Here is a 22,182-nt window from a genome sequence, read left to right as displayed (position 1 = left end):
CAGAAGAAAAACAATTGCGTTTCGAATGATTTACGATTAAATGAACACTATATTAAATACAAAGACAACATCTATCAGAAATCAATTCAGAAAGAATATACTGATAGATAAAAAGAAAGCACTAGGAAACCTTTTTTGATCTGAAACGGTCATTTATATCTGAACAGCTCTTAAAAACTGAGCAATAAATCATTACGTCATTTTCAGTATTTGGTCAATTTTGAGACTTATGCACTGCGGTAAATTCAGTACTGTTCAGACATTTCGCTTGCAGTCAATTAAGATCTGTTCAGTCTCTGTTCAGAGTGTTCAGTAGCTGCTATTCACCTGTACACATCAATATCATACTGATTTTAAAAAAATTTACTGAACAGTACTGAATTGACTGCAAGCGAATTGTCTGAACAGTACTGAATTTATCGCAGTGGGTAAGTCCTAAAACATACTGAAAAACAGAACATGTCTTAATGATTTATTGTTCAGACTTTAGATCCTGTTAAGATCAAAATAACCGTTTCAGACTTAAATGTATTTTCTAGTGAAGAAAAACGTAAAATGAATTTACAAATTAGCTGACTATGAAATTTTTAGAAGATCGATGCATGCATACCTGAATGCTTGAGGAGTAAATGACCAAAAAGAACATAAAAATAAAATAATATCCTTTAAGGTTAAATTTGAGAGAGAGAGAGAGAGAGAGAGAGAGAGAGAGAGAGAGAGAGAGAGAGAGAAAATATTTTAAATGTTGTTTTTTTTTTAAAAAGGGATCAAAATACTTTAAAAAAAAGCAAATCAAAACAAAAATGTTCTATGACTTTTGCAGATGATAACTTACAGTTCCATGGGAGCACGTAGAACATCTAGTTACATAATATTACTCTACGATGGTTTGTCAACTGACAGGAATAACGCTGTAAATGAGGCTATGTTAATAAGCTCTATTGGTGGACGTATCATCACTGCTGCTGTTGGCCAATCTATATCATACTCAGAGTTGTTATTGATTTCAGAGAAACTATATTTCACATTCAGCACATCTTTTTTTGGATGATATGTTGAATTACATATTAAAGGAAACTGTTCCAAATAATTGCACAGGTAGTACAGCTTTGAAATTCCAATTTTATATGTAGTCAATCTATGATATGGTATATACGTTTGCCTCTTTTTACTTAGCTTATATGTCAAATGATTTATGTTTTTTAATATAATCTTATTCACCTTGAAATAGTAAGAAAAGTTATATTATTAACAAAATAATATTTTGAAGGACTATGCAGTAGGCAGAATTATTTGAATAAAAAGTAACAAAAATAAACAAAAAGGTCAACACACGCATCGTTCATGCTGTATAACACTGTATTTGTAAAATAGCTTAGTTTGCAAGATAGAATAACAATTTCTTCAGTTAACAAATAAGATGTTTGTAAATCAAATTTCTCTAAGATTTTCTAAAAGTAAAATTACCGTATAAGGTACAAGATGGTGCGATACATAAAAAAGAACTAAACTTCTTTGATCTTTTTTCGTATTTGCCTGTTCATGGCGCTAACTTGTCTTTCAGCCTTTGATTTAAGGTTTCTGATTCTATCAATACTATCAATAGTTATCACCTACTCTTCATTATTTCTCCCTTAATGACCTTCGAACTTTAAGGCACAGGCCGTTGGGTATGCAGTGTGCCATCAATTGTTGTAATATATGTTTTTGCAAATTCCACATGGGACTCGATTTTCGCGTCTCTCTCGCCACATACGGACTTTACTGACCCCGATATATCGTATCAGATCACTAGCACACTGTGCAACTAATAATATCTCTCAGTTGATACAATATTCAGGAGCTTGTTTTTTTCTATCATGATTTTCTTGATAGAGGGTTACTGCTTACAAAGAAGCTATAAAAATCTGAAAGTTGTAGTCATCTTCTCAAAAGTATTACGGACATCATCATGAGTTGTTTAAAAGTCAAAGAATATCTTTGTCACAGATTACCCCTGATATGTTGCACATTTAATGATTTTTTTTTCTATAAAGATCATTTGACCCTGTTAATGTTTTGTTTTATGTGCATAGAAACACAACAAATCTTATTTCTTGAAAATTTTAACAACGTCTTTAATATTTACAGACTGTTCTATGGTAACAGGATCAGAGGTCATTCTCCTGTTAGATACAAGCAAGAACCAAACAAATGAAGATTATTACCAGCGTCTAACAACGATTCGACGAACAATAGAAAACGTATTAACTTACAATCCAAATGCAGATATCGGCATGTTTTCATATTCGGACGAGGTAGAACAAGTTTTTAATTTATCGTGGTCATCTAATATCGATGAATTGATTGCCGCTGCATTGCAGGTCAAGGTTGATAAATTGAATACGACTTCAAACCTAAGCCATGCACTACATTATATACGAGAAGGCAACTTATTTAAATCATCACGGAAACTTATTGTGTTATTCTCTAGCGCAAATTGGAATAATGTAGATGAAATAGACACGGAAGTTAAATTATCAAAACAACAAGACATCCGTACTTTTGGTGTAGCAGCAGGCGAGGATTGTAACGTGGATAATCTTGCCGGAGTTTTAAATGATCCTAGTTATATATTTGATGTTGAAGATGACGACTACACGTCCTTGGAGTCGCTTGCAGCAATAACAAAATATTATAATTGCACTGATAACATTTTTATCAAGCGACAGTAAACAGTCAGATCGTAATAGGCAGATTACATTTTGTGTCATTTCTTGTACCGAAATTTTGTATCAATTGTTACGTTTCAGAGACTTATATTGTAGTTGTGAGTTTATTATATTCAAGTTTTGAACAGTTCATTTTTCTTGGCGTGTTAACTTATATTCATTCTGTTTTATTTTAGAAACATTGCCTAAATATTCATATATGCATACATTGTCAGTGTTTATGGGGTAAATTTACACTTTGTCTGTCCAATGAGACAGCAACCCAACGACAAAAATAAGTAAAAGACACCTAGAGTATTACATACATTCTTCAACAATAGACAGTTTTATATACAATATGTCAAGCTCTTAATCGGTATATTTTAAAAGTGTGAGTAATACGTACAATCAATGTACAGCAACATTAAATATAAGGACGCACTTTCGTCAAAGCAATACCTTTTTCGGCAATACAAATTTTCATCAATAAACCTGAAAACTGTTTATAAATGTATGTACATAAAATTGGTCAATGAAAAACTCATATATTTTTATATTCCAAAAGCATACTTACTAAATAAATACAGAGGAGCCCAACCTAGTTTATTGTAAACAAATGTGAACATCTTTTTATATACTACCCCTTAGCCGATACCACTTCTATTGATTATCGGTCCCAGAGGTTAACATCCGCCAATCAGCAAGTGTTTCGGATCTGCCCTCAGTTTAATAATGAATTTCAATTGTGAACTCAATTTTGGCATTTGCATTAAAAATTGTATATCCGTTCGTCATAGTTTTTCTCCTAGTGCAATGGTTTCAAACTGTTCAATTAACCATTTTTATGACAATTACTCCTCGTATCAAACCAAAAGACAAATAAATCCAACTTAGTTCATTTAAACAAGAATGGTCATTGTAGAAACAAATATCTTGATGAAGGCATGGACAAATAAAATATTGTAAGAAAAGAGTCCTAACGTGTGTAAAACGTATATTTTATATAAATATACGGCTAGCGGGTGAAGGTGAATTCTGTGACAGTTAAGAGGTCGAGTTTTCATTATGACATTTAACTGTCAGTCAGCCCATTGCAGACATTGTTTCTGGTTTAATATGTCGGTTTGGATATTTTTACGTAAAAATTATGTTTTCAGGACAAAGTTAATGCTAGCAACAAAATTTATATCTGTAGTTGTGATTTCTTTTCTATGTGTAGAAACGTAAATAATATATACATGAATGTTTGATGTCAGGCCTTTTATAGCTGACAAAACGGTATGGGTTTTTCTCATTGGTCATTGTTGAAGGCCGTACGATGATCTATACTTGCTAACATCCACGTCCTTTGAACTCTGGTTTTGACTGCCATTGGAAAACGGGTCGTTATGATTGACTTGTCATAACCACAATTGCGTGTTGTGTCTCAATTGTGTTTAGGTTAAAGTTCTACTTTAACTTACAACGAGGGTGCTACTAGCGGAGCAGGAACTGCTTATCATTCCAGGCACCGAAACTGGCCCTTAATTTTGATTTTTTACTGTTTGTTTTCCTTTTGTATTCAGTTGTATTTTATTTTATTTTTCATAATCTGTGTCTACAGATGACAGTCTTACCTACGAAGTATTTGTTTGTTTATAAAAACGATGTGTACATTGCATACTTTCACATTATGTCAAATTTTAGGGTAAGAGAATTTACATGACTGAAGGTTTATGAATTTGGTGATTTCTCGTGGTTAAATAAGAGACCTTTACCTATCCGCTATTGTGTGATGCCTTATCAAAGCATATGATTCTTCAATGTTATTTATGAGGAGTAACATGAAAGGTGTCACATTAGAGAATGAACTGGTGACCCTTTTGGTATAACTGAGTCTATCCCCGGTTTTTGGCGGGGTTTGTGTTTTATGTCTCTTGTTTTATGGAAATGTTTGTCTTTTCTTTTTTCCTTTTGTCATGGTGTTGTCTATTCAATTCGACTTTTGCTTTTTATTGTCCCCTCTTTTAATAAGCTCTTACAGAAAAAAAAACTTTCGGTGTTTTCCGCTCTCATTTCTCGTTACTTTTACTTAGGGGCATACGATACAGTTACAGGGGAAATAATGACGTTGCTAACGAAAAATGTTATTTTTCGCGACGTCAAACTGCGAGATATCTGGAAAAGATGCATTTTTCGAGGGATTTTAATCATCAGCTTGAAAACGAGTACATGGACCCCTCTTTTATAAAAATACATGTAGCATTTGACTTGATACTTATGAAGATTCTTTGTTCTGATTTTTAGAGAGGAAATCATCGATGAAATTTGCTTAAATTAGATAAATATACAGCAATAAATCACATTTTTTTCTAAAATCATGAAAATTTAATATAAAGGAATTATTTATAAAGAATTGTTACACAAATTAAGAGACTACTTTTGTAAAGAAGCTATTCCAAATCTTTTTACAAAAATCCATATGTATTTATCCTTTGAAACAAAAAAGTTCAGTATGTCTGTCCAAAGGATAGAAATGTCCAAGAAACCGAAATTTTAAGTAAATGTCAAATATTTCGAGCCCATTCATCTCTAAATTTAGCACAGGGAGGTATATTTTTTATTACATATTTGAATTGACTAGGTCAAATATAGCTTGTATGCAAATTTCGTAAAAAAACCACCCTGGGATCAAAACTGTATCGTATGCCCTTAACGTCACGAATCGAAAAAGACTTTAAAATGCGTATGTATACATAAACACAACACTTTATATTATTTTATATAGATAACAAGTGTGGACACAGATCAGTGTGGATAGTATGATTGGATGTTTGACAGTGTTTTATATGACAAAAGGAGTTCTATGTTTTATGTTTTCTATGTATTAACTGTGTTGCACAATGACAACCAACATGAGCATTAGGGGTGTTGTTTATAAATTTTGGTCTTTTTCTTAACATACTGAATGACCATTTACACTCAGGACTGAGTCGCCAGTAAGCAGTACAGATGTAAAAAAATAAAGTGTAACAAAATAACCTAGCATCATATTGCTAGTAGCGCCAGTAGCATTGTTTGGTGAATTTGTGCTTTTTTTTTTTAGTTTGGCTAATGGACAAAAAATGTTTGGTTCAAATCTAAATAAAATGCTTTTATCTCCCTATTACTTACATTGTACATAGAATGGATACTACTTTGACAATTCCTTGTACATGAGAGTTGTCTTTCAAATCTTTATTTCACAAAGAATGAATTGCATAACAATGAACTGAGCTCAAAGCAAAGCACTTTAATAATACACTTAGACAATGAGCTCAATCCAGTGATATACTTTGTACTACAGGTCCTTCATGAACATCCTACTGGCCAAAACCATATCTCACAAACATGCCATACTACATGGTTGGATCAGAAGTCCTGAAAAAGACATGAACTTTATTAACATATTTTAAGTATATACACCAGTTAAAACTTTCACAAATTTGTGGTAAAATCATTCAGTATCTAGCAACTATCGATCGCTTCATGTACAAATTAATAGATGGTTGAGTACCCCTCTGTCAGAAATAAGAACATACCTCCACCTAATTTTAGTTAACTGATGAAGAAACATTCAAAACTATAAAATGTTATCTAACAGACTAGCTGCAATGAAATCCCAGTTTTCTAAAATGGTAGGTGGAACCTAAAACTTAAAAGATTTTAAACTATGCATTTTAAATATTGCAAATATACATGCAATAATAATTCTTCTCAAAAATTCGCTAAATTTTTCCTTATTTTGTCTTTTGTTTGAGACTGTATATTGACCTCTAGATGCCTTTCAATTACACCCAGTTTGGCATGGGTTGATGTTTGATTGTTATATATCGACGTGGGATTTGTTTACATAAATTAGGCGTGAAATAATTTTGGTTTACTGAAATCCTTTAACTTACCTCCAAATTAATGTTAATACTGAGGGAAAAAATTACATTGCTAAATAACCACTTTAAAACACATGCAAACTTTTTGAGAGGAAGTCATAATGCATGTAACATCTATTAGATCCTTTTTTAAACCATTCTAAACTACTGATAAGTGATAAAGTTTGTTAACTGTTACTTACCTTCAAAAAGGGGGTTGCATTCACTTTACTACATATACATATAAATATAATCAACAATACTGAGTGCAACACCTAGGATAAATAGAGGATTGTTTTGTAGGAATAGTTGCTGAAATAAGCAGGCAATATTCAAAGTAGAATAAAAAATATTACAGGACTGTGTTTTAAAGTAATAAGCATTGTGCTTACGTTACCATGCTACTGGGGCGACAAAGTCGCTTTCCCGGTCGCCACTTCGCTTTGACCGACCTTCAAAAGCGAAATCTATTCACAACAGTTTCATGCAAATTGGTGAAAGTGTTGAAGAGTTAGTGAACAAAGCATTTTTAGAGTTAATGGGCGTTTACATGAAAATCCCCCTTTTTTAATGAATAAAACCTCACATTTTGAAAATATATATTATAAAATTCCTAAAAATCTAAAAGGGAGCTCACGTCAGTAGATATAATCAATTCACCAGAAAATATTACTGAGTTAGTGAACAACATGCTAGAAACAGACAGATCAGGGCAGACAGACGGACAAAGGCATACCATAATATTTCTCATGAACATGCGTATGAAAACTGCAGGGTACCATTCCAGGCCAACACCCTCTGAAGGAAACACTATAAGGGAGCTTCCTTTCCATTTTTATGGGGGAAAAAGGGGGGGGGGGGGGCTAGGATGAAAAATTTTGACCTGAATATTTTTTTAAGTTCGAGATGTAATCTGTCCTGCCTTTTTTTCTATTAGTTTATCCCGACTTGTTTTTACATAAATTGTCATCCTGCCTTTTTTTCATATTGTCTCATCCTGCCTTTTTTCAAATTTCATCCAAGAACCCCCCCCCCCCCCCCTAAAAATCAAATAGTGGCTCCCTAAGTTAGCAAACAAATTATTTTATTTTTACATTGACAAACCTGTATAACCTTGAAGCAGTATTAAGTTCATGTATTATCCCCCATATTATAACATGTACATTGAACTAAAACAAATTGTGGTCATTGTCAAAATTATAATTTACGGTTTACTTTTCCAATGCTTTCAATTTAAGATTAGGGCATTTTTGTCATTGGAAATGAGTTTTGTAGTCCGAGATTACTCTAACCTCCAACGACTGTTTTGCGACACCAGCTAGGGCAGTGGGACTTCAGCTGGTCCCATATCAGATAGATGATATTTGCCCGTCCAAAGTGGATGTGCTGCTTCGTTGCTTCTGTAGGCGACTGGATCCATATAAATCAAGCCTCAATTTATTCATTTTTCTCTTCATTTAAGTAAGTTTGATCAACCTGCCACCCATTATCTTCTCATATTTGGACAGTTTTCACATTGACCCATCAATACTGGCATTTTAGAGGGTATGAATGCCCTTTACCGTCAGGCGTCAAACGATCAATTAGGCTACTGTTAGCGTCAAATATGTTAACATTTTACCGTGATTCAAAAACATATCCTTATCGTGATTCGTCAGAGGTCTCAAATAATTATTGTTACCGTTATTTTTTGGGAAAAAATTAACGTGATTCATCAAAATCTGTCGATTTTTTTATCGTCTTGAAGAAAGTCTTCATTTTATCGTCATGCACCAAAAATTACCGTTAACGTCATTTGGCAAGATTTTTTACCGTTATTCGTCATGAAGGTACCCCCATTACAACCCTCATTTTAACTTACACTTGATAAGAATGTCACATGACCAACATTATGGGATCAAGGGAAGCAAAAGCTCTTTAAATTATGCATGTTTCAAAAATTGGGGAAAAATTACACAGAGAGTTGAGTCATTTTTTTCAGACTTAATTTAAATAATGACTAATGTAGACTTGCCTTCTAATTCTATAAAAAAAAATTCACAACTACTGAACAGGAACAATCATGGTACTTTTTTGTCTATGAAACTACACAATGACATCTGATCTGCAAAACCTACAAACAGACACAGAAATATCATCAAATAGTGAAATATAAGATTGATTGCACCTTGTATGGATAGTTCCGACACGTGTTACATGGGGAGCCCGTTTGTTTACAAATAATAATGTCACGTGATCACGCACTGACCGTCACAAATTTTTATCCTCCGCCATTATTCTTATTTACTGTACTTACACAATTCACAAATGCATAACCCATTTATCTTGCGGACATGCAATGGGAATGTGCACGGTTATCAAAAACTACAAAAATATTGCATGTACAGTTAATGAAGAAGTTATTTCATCAAATAGATAAGATTTTCGCTCATGACACAAATCGACTGGGTGTCATCGCCATCGGCATCGGGGATAATTGATAAATGGGATTAAATTGACCGCCAAGAAGGTGTAGAGAACCACCTCTGGAGAACCTTTACATTAATAAGTAATACTCACCAAAATTTCTCTATAATTAACGCCATTTTCTGTTGGAAAATTTCAGAAAGATGCTGATAAACTTATTTTGTGACACAGATTATTTTCTTGTTTTGACGCGAAATATATTCTTACTCTTAATGTTTGACGTAACAAAATTTGTATAGAATTATATTTAACTAAAGCTCAGCGTAAATATGCAGAAGCATGACAATACATTAATGATAAAATGTGTAAATATTTCTGTAAAAGAATATAATTTTACTTTACCAGTATACTTCACTTAGAATTACATTTGAGCGCAAGAAAATTTCTATGTGAATCGGCTGAAGGTTACCTCGGCTGAATCCCGGGGTCGAAGTTCAACATATCAACGGAAATTTTTGCGTGTGCTTGCGTTGCTTTAGATCGAGGCCACAGCTTTTCAACCAATCGGGGAATGTTTACTTGGGGCATACATCTATTTTTACTGCAGGTTTCGACATGTTTAAATCGGGATTATAGAAAAATGGAATGTTGTTGGTAGATACAAAACAGAAAATGATGAACACTTTTAGCAAAAGATAAATTGGATCGGGGGTCTGTGAATTCACATTATTTGTACAACTCTCCTTACTCTTGGGAAGCGTGTGCTTTACATCGAGGCTTGCGTTGCTTTACATCGAGGCTTGCGTTGCTTTACATCGACGCCATAGTAGTTTAACCAATCGGGGAATGTTTATTTGGGGCATACATCTATTTTTACTGCAGGTTTTGGCATATTTTAATCGAAATTAGAGAAAAATGGAATGATGTTAGGAGATATAAAACAGAAAATGATAAATATTTTTAGCAAAAGATGAATTGGATCGGGGTTCTGTGTATTCACATTATTTGTACAACTCTCCTTACTGATGGCAAAAAATGGAATTTCCGTGACCTAAATGGTTCGCGAAAATTAATATTTTTATATATATATATAGTAAATAGACTTTTCAAAAAGAAAGAAATTATTTGCTATAACAGAAAATCCACACTAACAACAATTATATCATAGCACCTTAAAAAGCCAATGACCAGATCGAATGTTAATTAATTGGAGGATACTGGTAACAACTAGTATGACTGGTTGAATCTTAATCCAAATTACAGTTATGAGGTATCATGAAAAATAATATCATTGTATCATCATTTAAATTATTTACATAAATTTAATATTTAAAATTTAAATATCTACACTAAGTGAATTGTAAGTTATAATAGTTAATGACATCCAAGTCTTTAAACGTATTCAATACGTTTCAAACTTTTCAAAGTACAATTGACTGTTGGGAATTTCCAATATGTTTAAAGGTTTTCCTATTTTGAAAGAGATTTTTAAAACGGGTATTCAATTTCGTTGAATGGGCTTATTATTTATATATTATGTGTATATAGAATATATTTTTACAAGGAAGTCTAATTCTGACATCCAATCAAAGTTATATAAGCATTTATAAAAGAACATTGGAATGTGAAATAATAATTAGAAGAGTATTCACCAACATGACACAGACAAAGGCAAGGTAGGTGTTTAAATTGATAAAGAAATATACACTTTACTGCAGCTTGTTCAATGTTATTATGGAAGATTCCGATAAAAAAAGTTGGGAATCTCTCTCTATCATCGAACCTTTAAAATAAACAGTCAATACTTCTTAATCACATGACTATATCAGGTTTTATTATATATTAAGTAGTAAATACAGTAAATTATGTGTTAGTTTTGTGAAAATGGACGTCACACTAAACTCCAAAACATATAAATGAACTAAAATTAAAAAAACATACTAGACTAACAAAGGCCAGAGGCTCCTGACTTGGGACAGGCGCAAAAATGCGGCGGGTTTAAACATGTTTTGTGAGATCCCAGCCCTCCCCCTATACCTCTAGCCAATGTAGAATAAAGAAACACATATCAATATGCACAGTAAAACTCAGTTTAAAAGAAGTCCGAGTCCAATGTCAGAAAAGGTAACAAAAGAAACTAAGCAAAATGACAATGATACATAAATGAACAAAGGACTACTAGCAGTTACTGACATGCCAGCTCCAGACCTCAATTAAACTGATTGAAAGATTATGTCTTCATCATATGAAAATCAAGTACAATCCCTCCCGTTAGGGGTTTAGTATCATACCATCATTAAATATATGGGAAGAACATAACCCATATCATGCCAACAACTGGTTTTAGAATAAATGTGTTTATTTCCGATGCAAAGACCCTATGAGTGAATCAATATTAATACCAAAATATGCAATTCTTAATGACTTGACAACAGTATCGTAACTATATCCTTTCCGAATATGTCTGTTTAAAGGTTTGGTTAGCTTTTGAGGTGAATGCCGACATTTTTGTGCTTTGTAAAGAATATTACCATAAAATATTGGATGTGAAATACCTGAACGTATAAGATGTCTGCATGTTGATTTATATTTACGAATGATGTCCTTGTACCGATGGTAAAATTTAGTAATAAAAGTGAGATTATTTGTACTTGAGGTATATGTATATAATAAAGTGTATATGATATGGCTTTTTCAATATCACACACCGTATCAACCCTCAACCAAAATAATCCCTCGAGCAGAGCTCTTAAGGTTGTATTGATGTCTCGGGTTGATACAGGTGTAATATTGAAAAAGCCATATGATATTCTCTATATATTTCGCTGTATCTTAAACAAAAATTTGAAACTATCGTATGGTTTTATGTAAATAACATTCAATGAAACGTAGGATGACATCAATGAGACTATGAATACAACTTTTTTGATGTTCACCTTTTTATTTACGTTTCGTCATATCGTCTGTTTTACGTATGGTATCTTATTCTTTCTATTGTATTTCCCCCTTTTTTCTATGAGAGAGGATTATTCTTGAGGTCTATGCATCCTTATTTTACTTCAGTTCTTTATTTTTTTTTATATCATTCGGAAGGCAAATAAAACAGAAAACAAAATATGACAAAACAGAAAAAAACAATAATAAAAACTATTAGAAAACTAAAGGTCGAAGTAAAAAATATTTTGTGAATTCGTAAATGAGTCAGCAATCCAACGGTACCAAAAAATTCAAGTACATCTGCATACAGTGTTCAATAGTAGACAAGTGTATACATAAGGTATCAAGCTATAAATCGAACCGATTGATAAATAGTAAGGGACGATCAAAGATCTGTCATCAACACTTAGTGTCCCGAATGACAAAACATTAAGATAAATGATACAACCACGAAAGATGTTCTTTGCTTTTGAAAGACATAAAACTTGTACTAGGATTGAACTTGTTTGTTTTTTTTCATTTTTAATCTTGCTTTTGATATTTTTTCCTCACTCAATTATCTTTTTCTTTTCAACTTTCCAGTGTTTAGCGTGATCATATCTGATCCAGTCTAAAAAAAAAAAGCTTTTTGTGCAACATAATAGAATCTTTGCGTCAAAATGTAACTGCTCTGTAATGTAAATATAAAAGTTGTAGACTAAAAGAGGGCTTACTTAGTTCGATATTGGCAGCAATTGGCCTTGCAACGTGTCACACATGGACATTTCTTACAGTTGTTGCAAGTGTTATTCAATGTGCCGAGAGGTTGGCAATCTCTATACACGAAAAAAAAATCGGTCCCATTTTGACCAAATAATTTTGCTATTCAGCAATCAAACTAAAAAGATAAATAAAATTTAGAAATCATTTGATAAAAGCAAATTTCTACCGTAAAATTCACTCTTGATAATATAATCCATCTCAAAATATTGCTATGATCAATACACATCCACAGTAAACAGATTTACCAGCATAAAATCGATTGGCAGGGGTAAATTAAAGCGACAGTAATTTAAAAACTTGATATATTGTATATACTTACCTACCAGAATTCTAAGTTGAAAATTGTGAAATTGTTACAAAAAAATAGAAATTTATAAACTAAATTTAGTTGATCTTGATTTTATATTTGGTATGTAGTTTTTGTTACAGAACTATTTTTTCTGCTGCGAGAGTCAATAAGAAAGAATATTTAATCTACTTCTTTTTTATGCTTATCCAAGATGAAATATAATATCATTATAGCCTCTTCAGACATATTGATGTGAAACAGAATATTTCTTTTTTTCCAGCAGCACCAGCATGTTCATTTCACATATTGCCTTAGTCTTTACTTTGATAGGTAAGTTAGTTATTACACATAATAACGTTAATATCATTTATTCTTTGATATCTTTAATGCGGTTTTTTAAATTAAATATTTAGTTGCTATGTATAAAGACAGATTGTAAATGAATATATTATTTTCTCAATTTTTAATAACATGTTTAAGGGGATAAATACTACCAGAAGACAATAGAGAGAGTTAAAAATTCTACTAATTTTTAATCCTCTTTCCCCGAATGTGACCTACCGAATTAAAACTTATCACCGGCGTTGTACCAACATAAGCAACACTACGGGTGCCACATTTGGAGCAGGATCTACTTACCCTTCTGCACCTGATATCAGCCGGTTTTTTTTTTGGGGGGGGGGGGAGGGGTTCGTGTTGCTCAGTCTTTAGTTTGTTTTCTATATTGTGTTTTTTTTTATTCTGTTGTTTGTCTCTTTTTTTTTCTTGTTTTTTGCCATGGCGTCGTCAGGTTATTTTCGACTTATGAGTTTGAATGTCCCTTTGGTATCTTTTGACTCTCTTTGTAGCGTATTTTTTAATTTTATGTAGAATACTGAATTTTATATATTCTAGTGCTATAGATTAGAGAATGAACCATTCCAAATGAAATTTATTTAAATTTGTTTAAGCTAATCTTCTATTCAAAGTTGATATTGAACAACAACGCATGTTTATCTTGTAGAATTATCTAACGCGCACTACGCAGAAGTAGAAGCTCCATGGATAATACCACGACGTGAAGCGCACTCGTTCCTCACAGCTCCAACTAGAAACAAAAGAAGTGATCCCGATTGCAATACAAACGAGTATTATTGTGAAGCAAACAAAGACAGCTGTATGGTAAAGACTTATTTGAACATTTGAATGAGTATATCAGATAATAATACAAAATTTAATAATAATATTAAACAGAAAAATATATATATTCATCGACGACGTTCAAAAGGGACTGTATAAGAAGTTGAAATGGTGACACGTTGATGAGACAGCAACCTAACATTCATAGGACCAAATTTCCTGTATTTATTATTTATTTGACTAGATTGCTATCTTTTTTTAGAAATATATACAAAAAAATTAATAAGGGTATATGGTATGATTGCAAATGAGAAGACTATCCACCAGTGACCAAAGGACGTGAATGTAAGCATACAGTTGGGATCGGTCCTAAATAAAGGCAACAGTAGTATACCGCTGTTCGAAACTCATAAATCGATAGAGATAAAAACAAATCCGGGTTACAAACTAAAACTGAGGGAAACGCATCAAATATAAGAGGAGAACAACGACACAACAAAAACACAACATTATAAATGTAACACACACAGAAACGAACTATAATATAACAATGGCCATTTTCCTGACTTGGTACAGGACATTTTAAGAAAAAAATGGTGGGTTGAACCTGGTTTTGTGGCATGCCAAACCTCCCGCTTTAATGGCAACGTCAAACACAACACCAAAACGACAACATCATATGACAGGACCACAATACAAATAAATGGGTGAACATATAGGACAAAGAAACACACGAATAATAGCTAACAAAAGGTACTAGGCTTAAAATTCAATACGCCAGACGTGCGTCTCGTCCACACAAGACCATCCAGTGACGCTCAGATGAAAAAAGCTTGAAAGCCAAAACAAGTACAAAGCTGAAGAGCAACGAGGACCAAAACTTCCAAAAAGTTGCGCCTAACACGGCCAGGGTTTTCTGCCTGGGACAAGAACATCCTTTTTATTTAGAATAATTTATAATTTTGCAAACAGTAAATTTTATAAAATGACTATATAATAGATATACATGATAAAACCGAAGTTGGGACTAACTACTGAATAAAAACGGATACATAACATAAAACAACTTAATCCAACATATAAAAATACACAGCCGAGTTAGCCAAAGCATCAACGCACAATAAAAAATTTTAAGAACTGTTCTATAAAATCCTAGAACTGTTTTAACTACTGTCTAAAACTGTTTAATTTAAACAAATTTTATTTGCTAAATATCAGCAAAATGGATGAAATACAAGTAAATCGTACATATGAAATCTTCTCTAAAACTGTTTAGGGCAGAACTATCCAAAACTGTTCTATGTTAGAACTATCCAAAACTGTTCTATGTTAGAAGTATCCAAAATTGTTCTATGTTAGAACTATCCAAAACTGTTCTATGTTAGAAGTATCCAAAATTGTTCTATGTTAGAACTATCCAAAACTGTTCTATGTAAATAGTATCCAAAATTGTTCTATGTTAGAACTATCCAAAACTGTTCTATGTTAGAAGTATCCAAAACTGTTCTATGTTAGAACTATCCAAAACTGTTCTATGTTAGAACTATCCAAAACAGTTCTATGTTAGAAGTATCCAAAACTGTTCCATGTTAGAACTATCCAAAACAGTTCTATGTTAGAACTATCCAAAACTGTTCTATGTTAGAAGTATCCACTATCCAAAACTGTTCTATGTTAGAAGTATCCAAAATTGTTCTATGTTAGAACTATCCAAAACTGTTCTATGTTAGAACTATCCAAAACAGTTCTATGTTAGAAGTATCCAAAACTGTTCTATGTTAGAACTATCCAAAACAGTTCTATGTTAGAACTATCCAAAACTGTTCTATGTTAGAAGTATCCAAAACTGTTCTATGTTAGAACTATCCAAAACTGTTCTATGTTAGAAGTATCCAAAATTGTTCTATGTTAGAAGTATCCAAAACTGTTCTATGTTAGAACTATCCAAAACTGTTCTATGTTAGAAGTATCCAAAACTGTTCTATGTTAGAAGTATCCAAAACTGTTCTATGTTAGAAGTATCCAAAATTGTTCTATGTTAGAACTATCCAAAACTGTTCTATGTTAGAAGTATCCAAAACTGTTCTATGTTAGAACTATCCAAAACAGTTCTATGTTAGAACTATCCAAACAAGTTCTACTCTAGAACTATCCAAAAAAGTTCTAGAGTAAAAATGTCAGAATCTGTTTGAAGTTTGAACTGTCCAAAACTGTTCTATGTTAGAACTATCCAAAAACTGTTCTATGTTAGAACTATCCAAAAACTGTTCTATGTTAGAACTATCCCAAAAAGTTCTAGAGTAGAACTATCAGAATCTGTTAAAGGTTAGAACAGTCCACAACTGTTCTATGTTAGAACTGTCTAAAACTGTTCTAGGGTATAACCGCTTCTGTCAGATACTGTTCTAAATGTGTCAGGAGAGCAGTTCTCTTGACATTTCCCAAATGATTTAAAGGGAGGTTAGAACTGATTCCTATTGTATATAGATCACCGTTTAACCTTCAAAAATGATCAACAGCCATACTGTATAGTAAGATACAAAAGGACCCAGCATGTGATAAATCAATAAACGAAAACAAATATGACAGACCACAAATGACAAACCACTGATCTACATACTTCTAGTCATTTACGAACGGAACAATAAAAGTCAAAAGATGGTTAAAACTGCAATTTTGATTGCATTTGATCAATTTCGGATAAAAAAATCCGTTCTTAATCAAAATAAAAATTTTCACGAAAGTAAAGCTTTGTATTTTGTTTGAAATACAAATATATAAATCTTGAGTAACGATATCTTCCGATGCAAAAATTTACAAAAATATGTGAAATTCGCAAATTTCGTTCAAATCTGTCTTAAACAGCAATGAGAGAATAAATAGATGTTGTGGTAATGAAACATTTTTAGTCTAACAAATCAAACACACTTTTCTGGTTGGAATTCGGTACACTTCCAATTTTTTTTATCAAATATGTTGTTTTCAAAGAGAAACATGCAAATAAAGCAATTATTTTCAGATGCACAACGAACAATCTCGGGAGCATTATTGCGGCCAGGGTCATACTTGTACTGCAACACAAGCGTGTTACCTATCTACACCCTGTCCAGCACATTACGCATTAGGCTGTACAGGTAATGTTAAAATTCATACTATTAGTATTTAAAAGGATTAGAATTCATTGAATTAATTTTTTTCATAAAATACATAGTGAAAAACAAATTTAAACAAATTGCAAATAATAAGCATAACCTGTATACCATACAAAGGAATATGATTCAAAGTACAAACAATATACTATTAACTAATATTTCTGTTTGTGTAGTGATAACTTTGTACTAAATATGTATTTTGTATCGTCATTTAGATGACCAGTGTCTGTCTTTTCCATGCCATAACGGAGCCACGTGTCAGGACACAAGTACTAGCTATAACTGTCAATGTGTTCCAGGCTGGGATCCAGCAACTAACTGCGCTACTGGTAGGTTTTTCTTTATAATGATGACAATGGATGGCTGCTTAATGTCCAGCGGCAAATTAATATGTATATTCAGGACAAGAACATGTTAATGTAATATGAATATTAACCCTGCTTTGTACTAGACCGACTAGCCGAGCCGGAATTTGAAAGTGCTAGTTTACAAGGTAACAGTCCACAGGAAGACGTGTCGCCTTACCACGAGACCACCAAGGCAGTTTTTCTTTAAAAGAAGTACCTCACTTAGGTTGTAGTCACTTACTCTTAGTTCCGAATGTGATGGAAGTAAACTTGTTTCTTAAACAATCAATTTATCAGTTTATTGATGCGTTTTATCAAGGCAAGGAACCAGCTGATCTAAACAGATTAACCTCGAAGTGTTGTGTTTCAGTCTGTGATTTAGAGGTAACTAGTAACTATGCTAAATGTAGCGTTATTTACTACTACTTTTGTCATCTTCGAAAAGACTGAATTATTGATGCGAGTCATGGAGGACGAAGAATTTAAAAAAAAAATTGAATACATATTTGTACTATAGTTACAGTTCTGTTTTGAAATGTATTAAATATATCAAACGTAAAAACAAACGACCCGATTTATGACAAACCAAACAAATTGCTGTGTGTTTGGTTATTCCACATTGGGTATAGGGGGAGGCATGAGATTTCACAAAACATGTTTAACCCCGCCGCATTTTGCGCCTGTCCCAATTTAGGAACCTCTGGCCTTTGTTAGTCTTGTATCTTTTTTTTTTATTTTGGTTCATTTATATGTTTCGGAGTTTAGTGTGACATCCATTTTCGCTGTACTAGTATACATTATTGTTTAGGGGCCAGCTGAAGCCCGCCACCGGGTGCGGGATTTTCTCGGTGTGTTGAAGACATCGGCGGCTTTGGGCTCTTTGTTCGGGTTGTTGTCTCTTTGACGCATTCCCCGTTTCCATTTTCAATTTTAAACAATAAACGAAAAACAAATATGACATACAGCAACAAAAGACAACCCCCCAATTAAAGTCTCCTGACTTGGAAGAGGCACATACAGAATGTGACTCGAGTACGCATGTAGTTCGCGCTCAATTCTATCCCTAACATGGGATTTTGGTGGTATAGCTCAACACAAGAACTAACTGTAGACATGGGTTGAAAATTGATTGTCTCATCGCATTAGCCCGAAGCACAAAAAAAAACCCAAAAAAACAAACAATTAACATCCAGACAAAAAACACAGCGCACCGGAATCATAATAAAGTATCCGGGTGGTGTGGCATATCTCCCTTTGGACTGTTACTTAAAGACTAGAACGTTAAAAGACCAGATATGTGTGTCAAGCTAGTAAAAAGCAAGGTTCATATTCATTTCGTATTTACTTGTTCTAGTCCTGAATATGAATTAAACTTGCCACTGGACGTCAATCATCGTGCTTTGGCGTCCTATTTTAATTTTGAATTAAATGCACTTCAATATTTGATTCTTTTTGGCTTTTAAATATTAAGTTCCAAGCACCACTGGTGAGGACTGAGATATGCTGCTGTTTTAGATTTCCTTGGACGGCTTCGTTGGCATACAGAACAGATAGAAAATATAATAGCCCTTTACTTTTTAACCAGGAAAAGGTTAATTAGAAACATGAAAAATAGTTAGAATATGTTTTGTTAACACATGATGTACTTACTCATTACTTTGTTTTATTGTTTTACAGATTATAACGAATGTCAGTCGGTTCCCTGTTTAAATGGAGGGTCGTGTAACAATTTATTTAATGATTTCACGTGTGACTGTACGGGAAGATATGAAGGAAGTGTTTGTGAAAAAGGTTAGATCTTAAATAATAAATCATCATTTCCTATATAAAAGGAATATTTTCGATACATAAGTATAAAATAATTTATTTAGATAACATGCATTTTAACCAAAATTAGTAAGTCTGGACTCGGTGGATGTACGGACCCACTTTTGAATACTATTGAAAATAGGCTTCAATTTCCCACCTAAATTACAAAATGAAATTATCTGTTTTTTTGGAATAATATAAGTTCTTTATCATTCTGAGTACGTGTTATATCATTTCAACAAAAAATCAAACAATAAAAAAAACAATAAAAAACTGAGAAAAAAGATATATTTAACACAATTAAAGAAAAAACAAATACCAAATACAGCAACAAGCAACAACCACTAAACTACAGGCTCCTGACTTGGGACAGGTAGTTATAGTATATAAGCAGCAGAGTTAAACGTATTTGCTGGATACAATACCCACCATCCTGGACAGTAGTGTAACAGCACGACAGAAGAACAAACGATAAAAAAACATTTGAAAAAGGCTAACTCATCAATTCGATATTATGCAAAAAAAAAAACAAAAAAAAAAAAACCAACAAAAATCAGTTAAAAAAACTGGTATGAAAAAACGGAGATTGTTTGATTATAATTTGCTGTTATAAAACTGTGGAAATCATTTTAAATTTAGGAACATATCTCCCTCCTGCAAAGCCCTGATTCCTCGGATTTGGCTATATACCATGTCCTTTTGGTTTCTTTCGAAGTAGTCAAGAAAGTCCCTCAGTCCAGCATATCGTCTGCAGAGTCTCAGAGTTTGTGGCACCCTGTCGGATTATCGAACTGTCGGCCTGTCGAACCGTCGGACTAAAGGGGCGTCGGATTGTCGAGCGGATCCCGTTTAAACTTTTTGTTTCCATGCTACAATGATACGAGACTTAACATACAACAATTGAATTGCAAGTGGACGGCAGATGATCACAAGGAAAAATTCTGTACATAAATAAAGCACATCAACCGATTTGATAAGCCAACTAAAGAACTCTCAAGCCAATTGCAATGCAATTGTTGTATGTGAAGTCTCATTTTATTGAAACATGGAAACAAAAAGTTTAAACATGGCTAAACCCGTTTCATGACGTCACGAGTATGTATTCATAAAGCCCCCGTCACACTAGACCAAGACCTTGAAGATCTTACTACGATCTATAAAACAATAAGATCGCAGTGAGATCGTGGTATGGTCGGCTTGAATATTCAATATTTCATAGTTTTCACGTTCGAACAACGACCTTGCTATGATCCTGATAAGATCCTGCTACGATTCCGCTACGATAGTAACACGTTCTAGTTACGATATTCACGCTCTTGCTACGTCTAATAAGACCTTACCACTCATCTCAATGCGAGTCTAATACGATCGAATCTCGACTCAACTACGTGTCCACTACGTTATCACTGCGCTCTTCGTTTGCTCACGTGTGTCCATGGTTGAACTACGGGTAGAAGTTATTGCATCCGTTTTTTTTTATATCAACAGAATGAGGTCGTGCAATTATCGTTGCTAGGACCAAGGAGGTTATATGTCTCATATGACCTCCTTGCTAGGACGTAGCAGAAACGTAGTAAGGTCGTATTAAGGACGGCAAGCGCGTAGGAGCAGCGTACTATTGTCTTAGACCTCATCGTAGTATAATCGTATCAATATCGTAGTACAAGCGTAATAAAGACGTAGTGAAATCGGGATAGACGCAGTGAAATCGTAGTAAGGTCGTAGCGAAATCTTTTCCATTGGCTTCCCGATTGCACAACGTTTCCAATACGATGCTTCTACACCCCCTTTTTTGCATTATTTTAAAATTCTGTTTTAAAAAGTAACAAAATAGATATATTGATTTTGTATGAGTAAAAAAGTATAACAAAAATACCGAGCTCCAAGGCAAATTAACTCGGCCTTTACTCACTACATAACATGAAGTCGTTCAGATTTAATTCAATTTGTAACAGAAAGCCAATGAGACAGGTACACATCAATTGGTTTAATTCAAGTCTTTTATAAACATATGTTCATGCGGGATCCCTAGTTTTAGTGCACTCATCTCATTCATATAAACTAATATCGATTTTAATCAGGACGACACGAACAATAGAAGTAGACATTTATTGTCGAAATGCGCATCTGGTGCAGAGAAATTGGTACTGTTAATGTTAATACTAATAAAGAATCTTTTTATGTCATCCTATTCCGAATCATGTACAACTCTTATATGTTGTATTTTTCTTAGACAACAAGAAAGACGGTTAGTGTAAACCTTTTAGACTGTAAACTGTTATTTGCTCATGGGATGTGTTCTACTTATTATTAAATGCATTTGAGAATTGTTTTTAATCTGTCTTTTCAGATTGTAGACCAGGTCCCGCAGACATCGTATTTGTAGTGGATACATCTGACAGTTTGCAAAAAGGTGTAAATAAAAGCATCGACTTTATTAATCAATTTATCAGCAAAGTTCCTATTGGTCGAAATGATTTCCAAATTGGTGTAATAGCCTATAACTTTAATTCCACAGTACTATTTGATCTCGATGATTACACATCGGCTTCCGATATGTCATCTGTTTTGAAGACTGTTAGGGGAGAAGAAGCTGCAACGTACACGGCCACGGCATTACGGCAAGCTCGAGAGGTAAACTTGATATATAAAAAAATAGTGTTAAAACGTGATATGTCATTGTATGGTATGAATTATATAAAACATTAATGAATTCTTCGAATTCGTGTATGCTATTTATATATATTGCTAATGATTTATTACGAAGATTTCAAATTGTTTATA

General features: G+C 33.2%; 2 protein-coding genes across 4 annotated transcripts in view; both read left to right on the top strand.

The window, feature by feature from the left end:
• LOC127733658 (uncharacterized) overlaps positions 1-2,863 on the top strand; it is a 77,427-nt gene extending 74,564 nt beyond the window's left edge. Inside the window, exons 31-32 of the mRNA XM_052242974.1 lie at positions 824-1,098; positions 2,131-2,863. Of these exons, the coding sequence (XP_052098934.1) occupies positions 824-1,051 (228 nt within the window). The 3' untranslated portion in view covers positions 1,052-1,098; positions 2,131-2,863. The remainder of the gene's footprint in view (positions 1-823; positions 1,099-2,130) is intronic.
• A 7,659-nt stretch (positions 2,864-10,522) lies between these two features.
• Positions 10,523-22,182, top strand: part of LOC127735194 (collagen alpha-6(VI) chain-like) — a 53,474-nt gene continuing 41,814 nt past the window's right edge. The window contains exons 1-7 of one of the 3 annotated variants that reach the window (XM_052245316.1): positions 10,523-10,659; positions 13,252-13,301; positions 13,975-14,132; positions 17,110-17,224; positions 17,458-17,571; positions 19,267-19,380; positions 21,749-22,032. In XM_052245316.1, the coding sequence (XP_052101276.1) occupies positions 10,640-10,659; positions 13,252-13,301; positions 13,975-14,132; positions 17,110-17,224; positions 17,458-17,571; positions 19,267-19,380; positions 21,749-22,032 (855 nt within the window). In that variant the 5' untranslated portion in view covers positions 10,523-10,639. The remainder of the gene's footprint in view (positions 10,660-13,251; positions 13,302-13,974; positions 14,133-17,109; positions 17,225-17,457; positions 17,572-19,266; positions 19,381-21,748; positions 22,033-22,182) is intronic. The other 2 variants (XM_052245317.1, XR_007998180.1) reach the window with 2 other exon arrangements.

The sequence above is a fragment of the Mytilus californianus genome, unplaced genomic scaffold (genome assembly GCF_021869535.1).
Source record: "Mytilus californianus isolate M0D057914Y unplaced genomic scaffold, xbMytCali1.0.p SCAF_3, whole genome shotgun sequence".
Taxonomy (NCBI): domain Eukaryota; kingdom Metazoa; phylum Mollusca; class Bivalvia; order Mytilida; family Mytilidae; genus Mytilus; species Mytilus californianus.
Note: the sequence above shows the minus strand (reverse complement) of the source record. Positions and strands in the feature narration are given on the sequence as shown.